The 8,958-nt window shown below is 33.9% G+C and overlaps 1 protein-coding gene across 1 annotated transcript; it reads right to left on the bottom strand.

Moving 5' to 3' along the window:
- Positions 1-81: 81 nt before the first annotated feature.
- Positions 82-5,103, bottom strand: LOC107878992 (lipase). Its single transcript, XM_047394249.1, has 7 exons — positions 4,830-5,103; positions 2,842-2,936; positions 2,427-2,530; positions 1,825-1,925; positions 1,640-1,743; positions 774-1,211; positions 82-419 (listed from the first exon to the last, which is right to left on the bottom strand). Exons 1-7 carry the CDS (start codon positions 5,025-5,027, stop codon positions 284-286), a joined length of 1,176 nt encoding a protein of 391 aa, XP_047250205.1. The 5' UTR covers positions 5,028-5,103; the 3' UTR covers positions 82-283.
- Positions 5,104-8,958: the final 3,855 nt, after the last annotated feature.

Raw genomic sequence — 8,958 nt, forward strand, 5'->3', positions numbered from 1 at the left:
TGCATTTTGAAGTGTCCGAGCACATTAAGACATAATAGGTTCACTCTGATAACCAGATAGACATAAGCAAATGTTGCTCGGACTCTTCAAATATCTACTACTTTAGGAAGATCCAGCATGCAGATGTCAGCAATTTGAAGTGTCCGAGCACATTAAGACGTAATAGGTTCACTCAGATCGGATACCAGAATGAGTACAGTCACAAAACTATTGCCTACTTGGAATTCTATACAAGAATGATCGATACTTCTCACGATGAAAAAATGTCTAGAACAATGGTTACTTACCAGATACCGGGTTGCAACGGCTGGCAATCAGAATCTTTAATAACAAGGCGACTAGGGTGTTCAACTGGCAAACGAGGATGCGTCATAGATATGGTGTTGAGAGCGCCGTCATTGTCCCACCAATCTTCATCGCTGCATGTATAAGATGAGGTAAAAGCAATGAGATGATGAAACGAGTTATTATTGCTCGTATTGAACCAGCTATTTGAAGTTCCGTAATATTATACATAAACAGACACTCAAAATTGGATTCAGCTGATGAGTAACCACTTCAACTTTGAGAGCGCACGTCCAGACACCTCAACTGGCAACTAAACGTTCCAACTTGTCCCCACTATGTCTCGTGAACACCTGATGCTGACGTGGCACATATATCTTGAAGGTGTCGAGATGATCATTTTGTAAGTTGGAGCGTTCAACTGATGCAATCGAGACAAGTTGATGTGTCTGGACGTGCATACTCAAAGAGGAGCAAGAGACACGAACCTATAGCCCTTGTACGGAGGAGAAACATCACGAGGATGCCGATATTGACTCATTTGCAGGACTCTGATGAATATCAAAGGATGTATACGTAGAATGCCAGAAGGAACTACACGTCCTATAACTTTCGTGGTATGCTTGGTCGCGTAGCTGAAGTAGTATGTTCGAGGAAATGTACGTAAGAGGCTGTTCAACTCGATCGACCCCTGGATGGTAACATCCGGAAGTATCCAGTCGCCTGAAGCAAATGGACCGGTGTTCCCTAAAAGGTAGTCGATAAGACCCCCGACACTAACTTTCCTCCACGTCATACTGAAGTGATCAAACCCAAAGCTGTAATAGTCCTTCAGCCAGCGAATATCGAGCCACTCATAAACGATTACTCCAACGCGGCAAAGTTGGAGCAAACTTACGGGCATTAACGACTTCCCATCTTCAGGTCTGTAGAAGAATTCAGTCAAATTCAGTATAATGCAGTTTTATAACGACTTTTATAGTGTATACGCAAACCTTACCCCTACCGTGGAAGGTAGGGAGACTGTTTATGATAGACCCTCGGCTCAAGAAAAAGAACAACGAAACAGTCCAAGAAAAAGGAAGAAGCCATAATAAAACACTAAAAACATGACAAAACGTTCTTAAAAAGAACAGTAACTACAACAAAATAGGACAAAAATCGAAGTACTACTACTGCTACATGTTCTGTGTGTCGAGTGCCTCCTTAAGTACCGTCTCAAAATCATATAGGAACCCGAAGTCAAACCTATAAGCTTGACACATTAACTCAGAGCTCTATCAAATTTAGCGCTGAGGTGTCACTCGATCATATAAGGTTAAACTGCAGTAAGTAAAGACGATCAGAAACTCACTGCATTCCATCGAAGTATGTTCTAGTTGTCCCGTTGAGTGCTCCAGATAATGACGTTACGCTCAAGACCCAATTCTCCGAAGTGTTTTCATAACCCTCGAATGCCTATTGCAGTAAGCTTAAGGTTAACATCGAACAGGTTATTTCAAGCGTCAGAACTTTTCAATTGAACGAGCGCTACTTTACCTTGTCAGCCAGCATCTGTTGCAGAACCCGAACAACCTGTGCTCCGGCTGAATGCCCTACTAAATGAATCGGGTGATCTTCATCCCACTCGGGATAGTTTCCTGCTTCATTTTTCGCGAGGAAATCTAATCGGTTAGTTTTAAGCGAGGCATTGAATCGACAAAGATGGAAATGCAGTATTCTTAGTGAACTTAACATGAAGTTTAACAAAGAAAGAACGACTTTTGAAACTTAAACATGTCGCAATAGTTATAAAGGTTCGTCATTTATTAAGTATAGCATGAAATAGAGTAAAGCATCCAGTACCCCTCGAACTATAGCCAAAGTTGCTACGACACACTCCAACTTCACAGGCTCCTATTACCCCTGAACTCAATTTTACCGTATTTTTGTCACCCTTTTTAGCTGACATGGCACCTTTGATGTGGGCCCCATCTTTATGTAATAAAGGTGTCATTCCAGCACAAAAGGGTGACAAAAAAACGCAAAAATTGAGTTCAGTGGTAATAGGAGCCCCGTGAAGTTGGAGTGTGTCGTAGAAACTTTAGCTATAGTTCGAGGGGGTACTGGATGCTATCTCCATGAAATAAAAAGATTTCGACCTTGTTTATAAACTCGTCCGAATTGGGAATGCCCACAAGCCTTACTATGTTCTTCTCCGTAATCAACTCGCCCGCCTTTCAAATAATAGAACAATTCACGAGCCCTAAAACCTAAAATCCATTAATCGTTGCAAAAACTCGATAGAACAGGAAGCAACAATCGCATCTAAAAGCTTAAGGTGTTAGAGAAAGCACTTTCGTTTGTTTAATCAAGTCTTCAAAACGCTAACGTATAGAGTCAAAACTCAAGAATTTTGTGTCTGCTCTGATGCCATGCGAATAAAATGGACGTCAAGCCTAACTCAAACAACTCGCTCATTAAGCAAATAGTCGATCCCTCAACCAATGTATGACACTTAACAACAACAACGAAATAGCGCGATAAGATAACCATTTAAATCCTAAAAAAAATCACCTGTCGTATACGCTGGTTAGCGAGCCCAAATCTGGAACAAGAACCCTGTCATCCTTTTTCTCCGCACCAGCAAAATATGAAAGTCCTCCCAATCTCTACAAAATGAAAAAAAAAACATTACATTTGCAAGTCCATATGACAATTAGAACAAACAAATGTAACATTGCGCTTTCGCGCACCTGAACTAATTCCACAGTATACCTGTCACCTCTCACCAGCGCAGGTACCAGGTAACTCTATCCACTAACGCTACAATGAATGGAAAGAAATAACCTACTGACGTTTTGTTTCTATTGGGATTTGAATTGAGATCTCATGGTTTTCAGCCCGTTTTATTGACTACTAGGCCACCGAAACTCATTTGAAACACGTGGAGATGGAAATTACTAAGACGATTTGCTAACGCCAAGTAAAAGTGTATAGTAGATAAACAAAGCAAAGAAAACAACAAGTAACAGTAAAATCGAAGAATATGATAATAGGAGAATTACTAAACATATAAAAAACAATAGAGAAAAATACATTAGCAACCACAAAGAGTACGATAAACAAAGCAAAGAAAACAACAGGCAATAGTAAAATCGAAGAATATGATAGTAGGAGAATTACTAAACGCACAGAAAATAATGTAGAAAAGAACAATAGCTAGCAACCACAAATAGTACGATAATCGAAGAAACCAAAATAACATGCAATAGTAAAATCGAAGAATGCGATAATAGGAGAATTATTAAACATATAGAAAACGACAAAGAAAAATACAGTAGCAACCACAAATAGTACGATAAACAAAGCAAAGAAAACAACATACAATATTAAAATCGAAGAATATGATAGTAGGAGAATTACTAAACATATAAAAAATAGAGATAACCACCCAATATACCCCTCGAACAATGGTCAAAGTTTCTACGACACACTTCAACTTCATGGGGTCCTATTACCTCCCGAACTCAATTTTAGCATATTTTTGTCATCCTTTTGTGTTGATGTAACATCTTTAATATTACACGTGGGCCCATATCAAAGGTGCCACGTCAGCTTAAAAAGATCGACAAAAGGTGTCACGTCAGCTAAAAAGGTCGACAAAAGGTGCCACATCAGCTAAAAAGATCGATAAAAGGTGTCACATCAGCTAAAAAGACCGACAAAAAGGTGTCACGTCAGCTAAAAAGGTTGACAAAAGGTGCCACATCAGCTAAAAAGATCGATAAAAGGTGTCACATCAGCTAAAAAGACCGACAAAAAGGTGTCACGTCAGCTAAAAAGGGTTGACAAAAGGTGCTACATCAGCTAAAAAAGATTGACAAAAAGTGTCACGTCAACTAAAAAAGGTCGACAAAAGGTGTCACGTCAGCTAAAAAGGTTGACAAAAATACGCTAAAATTTAATTCAAGGGAGTGTGTCGTACCAAATTTGATCATAGTTCAGGGGTATCGGATGCTTTCCTCTACAAAATAATAGAAAAATGAACAGTAGCAACAACAAATAATACGATGAACGAAGCAAAAGAAATTTGCCAAAACCAAATATTCCATGAACCAAAGCAATAGGTATCAATTCTTTTGACCTCTTTATAATATCTTTATCATCCTCAAAAAGCATCTAATACCCTGAACATATTCCAACTTCACGGGGGTCCTATTGCCCTCGAACTAAATCTTAGCGCATTTTTGTTAACCTTTTTAACTGATGCGACACCTTTTTAGCTGATGTGGCACCATTGACGTGGGCTCCATTTTTATGTAATAAAGGTGTCATGTCCGCACAAAAGGATAATAAAAATATGCTAAAATTGAGTTTCAGGGGTAATAGAACCCCTGTGAAGTTGGTGTGTGTCGTAGCAACTTTGACCATAATTCGGGAGTACCAGATGCTGGGCTCCGAAGAATATAATAATAGGAGAATTACTAAGCATACAGAAAATAATAAAAAAACGAACAATAGCAACAACAAATAATACGATAAACGAAGCAAAAGAAATTCACCCCTTTGCCAAAACCAAATATTCCATGAACCAAAACAATAGGTATCAAATCTTTTGAACTTTTTATAATTTCTTTATCATCCTCAAAACTTGTCTTATAAATCCAATCACTAGCAACACCTGTACTAAATATGTAAAATCCATAACTCAAATGAACCAAAGTACTCACAAATAACTCTATAAATTGTAGTACTATCATATTCTATACAATTTTATCAAATAAAATTTGTAAAAATTTTCAATATATAGTCCTATAAAATGAAAAAAAGAACATGTTTTTGGTGTTGTTTTATTTTGGTTTTTATAAAGTTTGTTGAGCTAATTAAGAAGAAGAAAATTCAAGAATTTGAAAATTGTTTGTTCACCAAATTCACGTTTTCCAAAATTGACCAATAAAATTCTTGTATTATACTATATAGTTAAGTTATTAATAACAACTTGTATTATATTACTTGTTACGTGTTGTATTGTATTGTTATCATATCATGTTATAAATACCAGCATAATCCAAAATGGTCCTAAATATTTATTATTTTCGATCGCTCATTTGATGAGAAATAAAAATAAATATCAAGGAAATAAATATCTGCGACTTTGCTAATGTTATCTGGACTTTTTTCATTTTAAGAATTCGAACTCGAACGCGAGACGTCTAATTAAGAATACAGGAATCTCAATCATTCCATCACAATTAATTGATTTTTTTTCTTTTTGGGTAATAAGTTTGAAATTCAATTAATCTAATTCATGTTATCAACTTGCCAAAATCAAAATCAAAATTGAAATTGAAATTTGAATAAAACTTAAATTAGTTGACCTGAAAAAAAGGAGCTGCCTAAACCATTGACACATCTTTTGTCTTATTTTATTTGATATAATTTCTTTTTTTAGTTTGTTAAAAAAATAATAGGAAAAATAACATAAATATACAACTTAACTTATCATATTTACACAAATTTTCACCCTTATAAAATAATTTCAAAAATTCCAACAAATTATGTATCTTCGTTGGATGTATCGGGGAAATCGAAAAAACTATATCCAGAGTTGATTATGTATCTTTACAAAAGAAAAAATGTATCTTTTTTGGATGTATATCTATCTTGACAAACCAAAAATCAGAAAAAAAAAAAAAAAAAAAATATCGTGAGCTAATTATGTATCTTTACAAAGGAAAAAATGTATCTTTGTTGGATTTATCCGAAGCTAATTATATATCTCGATATATCCAAAATCTAAGCATTCAGTAATTATGCAAAATATGAAAATTTTCTATAATTAAACTCTAAATTATCGAGATTTATATTATTTGCCCAAAATAATATTTTCATTGATTTTATGTGAACAACTCATCTTCTCTTCTTTGAGCCCAAAATCAAATGGGCCAGTCCATACCATGGCAAGCCCACTAAAAGGGCTTTCAAATTTCAAGCAACACAATAAAAAGTTCAAAAATATAAATAAATATATATATATATATAAGAGACGTCAACGAGATTCAACATGTACTGTATATACATATGTACGACATAATTTTAACACTGTATATACCATGTAATTTCTCGACGAAGGAGGTTCAGTACTCTAGCTCCGCGCATGTTACCACCAAGGATGGAACAGAATGGATAGAACTTCGTCTTTCCCTAATTAGAGGTATCGATCTCAAGTTCTGTGAATACGAAAGCCTTGGTAGAGAGTGCGGATTTGACGCTATGAATGTCGGACTTGTCATCAAATTCATAGCTCGTTTTACTATTGAGTTTTTCGTATCTTTAATTAGAGGTCTCGGATTCGAGTATCTGGATTCTACAACGGGGGCGGAGCTACCCTTTGGTGAGGGAGTTCATCCGAACCCCCTTCGGTGAAAAATTATTTTATTTATATATGGTTAAAATTATTTTTGACGTGTATATAGCATATGTTGAACCTCCTTTGATTTATTCATATATTTATTTCTGAATCTCCTTAATAAAAATTCTGATTCCGCCATCGTTTTACAACTGATGTGTAAATTAAGTTGACTAAAGCAACTTCTATTATCTACAAAAACTTTTGACTTTTTGTAACATGAATGCAATAACTTAATTGCAATTCCATGGACCATCCAAAATGGAATAATATTTATTTCCTTTATTTTATTTTATTAGTGATATTAAATTAAAGATATATATAACGTATCAATATATTTTTCGAACTCTTGATTTTAAATATGTCATGCGAAGTTTTATATTTAAAATTACTAGCTAATAGTCTGTTTGGCGAAACTTTCAAAATCTTCTAATTTTGAATCATAAGTGTTTTCGAAAAAAATAATTCAGACTAGTGGTACGTGTTTGTATTTGGCTAATTAATTAATTTAAAAAATATTTTTATTAATAACATAATATAATTTGTGTTTAGCCAATATTTCAAAAATATTTTTGAAGAAAAGTTACTTTTCAATTAATTTTTTTTTTTTCTTAAAAGCTTGACGATAAATCTCAACTCTTTGAAATAAACACTTTTAATTTTTTCAAAACTTAGCCAAACAGACTATAAGTATACAAATAATACTCATTCTTTTTTAAAACAAACAAAAAATGAAAATAAGACAAATAATTTTAAATAGAAAAATGAATATATAGGCAAAAAAAAAAAAAAGGGGAATATTTATCCAAAGTCATAAAGTGGAAGACTTTGAAAATAAGTATTACTCCTAGTCCACACAAAATGGTTGACTTTGAATTGTTATTAATCTTCATTTTTCTATTAAGCCAAAATAGTTATTTTACATTAATGTAAGTAATAAATAAGGTCAAAATATAAATTAATTAATCATGGTTCCATATTAAAATTTAAAATCTTAAATGAAATAATATACACATTTAATATAAGGTAGATAATATTTATCCATGCTTATACCAAGGGAAAAAAAAACATTTACTTATATAAGAAATTAAAGGTATGTTAAAGACAATTAATAAAAAATACCCATACTAATTATATATTGAACATTTATTTACATAAGATGGATGACAACTTATGTAGTGGTTGACCTACCAAAATGTCTTCTTGGTGGAAGAGCCAAATATATTATATAATATAGGAAAAAGACATCATTTTCATCCCGTACTATACAAGAAAAGTCTAAGCCACACATAAATTATATAAATGATCTATTACACACCTTAACTATATAAAAGTGATATTATTACCTCCCCGTGACCCCCATTCTAAGGCGCGTGTGTTACACTTATTTTAGGCGCGTTCAGCCTATTAAATAACAACAGTAAACGGCTAAAAATATTAAGGGAAAAGACATCGTTTCCACCCCAAACTATAGTCGAAAAGTCGAATCTACACCTAAACTATATAAGTGACCTATTACACACCTAATTAACTATAAAAAAGTGATACTTTTTACTGACGTGGTGCTGACGTGGCAGCGCGTGTAAAACATTACACCACATGCAAGTGGTGGTAGCCTGACAGGGTGTACATAGTTTCACTTTTTTATAGTTTAGGTCTGTAATAGGTCACTAGTATAGTTTAGGTGTGGCTTCGACTTTTCGGGTATAGTTTGGATGGAAACGATGTCTTTTTCCTATAATATATTAAAGATCACAAAATTTAAATAATATATTATAATATATAATAATATATTTTATATTTTAAATGTATTAGAGTAGTTTGTTTCTTAAAATTTCATGTCAAGTCAAATTGTGTCACGTTAATTAAAATGAAGGAAATGTCGTTTTTCTCTTCTCCTATACATTGATAATTGCTTTAACTCGATCTCAACTGACAACGAAATACTCCAACTTTGAGAATATACATCTGGACACTTGAACTCGTTCTCGCTGTGTCTCGTGGACATTCGATGTTGTGTATACACAAATTTTTAGAGATATTTAGATGATCGTTTTGTTAGTTTAAGTGTTTAGCTGACACAACAGAGACAAATTGAAATATCTAGTTAGAGTGTAGTTGACAGTTGACGTCAAATTAAGGTGTCTATCTATGTAGTTGACAGTTGACAGTTTAAGTTGTTAGCTGACACAACCTAACAAGTAAGCATTTCAACTTTGAGAACTCACATTTAAACTCCTCGATTTGATCTCGACTGACAACTAAACACTTTCAACTCGTCT

Source organism: Capsicum annuum, chromosome 8, assembly GCF_002878395.1.
Source record: "Capsicum annuum cultivar UCD-10X-F1 chromosome 8, UCD10Xv1.1, whole genome shotgun sequence".
In the NCBI taxonomy this organism is placed as follows: Eukaryota; Viridiplantae; Streptophyta; class Magnoliopsida; order Solanales; family Solanaceae; genus Capsicum; species Capsicum annuum.

Excerpts from the sequence above, each read along its gene's own strand:
- LOC107878992 (XM_047394249.1), bottom strand. The coding sequence starts at position 5,027 with ATGATAGTACTACAATTTATAGAGTTATTTGTGAGTACTTTGGTTCAT. Across the intron at positions 1,926-2,426 it reads CGGACGAGTTTATAAACAAG|GAAACTATCCCGAGTGGGAT; the intron begins GTCGAAATCTTT and ends AAAATGAAGCAG. Across the intron at positions 1,744-1,824 it reads AACAGATGCTGGCTGACAAG|GCATTCGAGGGTTATGAAAA; the intron begins GTAAAGTAGCGC and ends TTACTGCAATAG.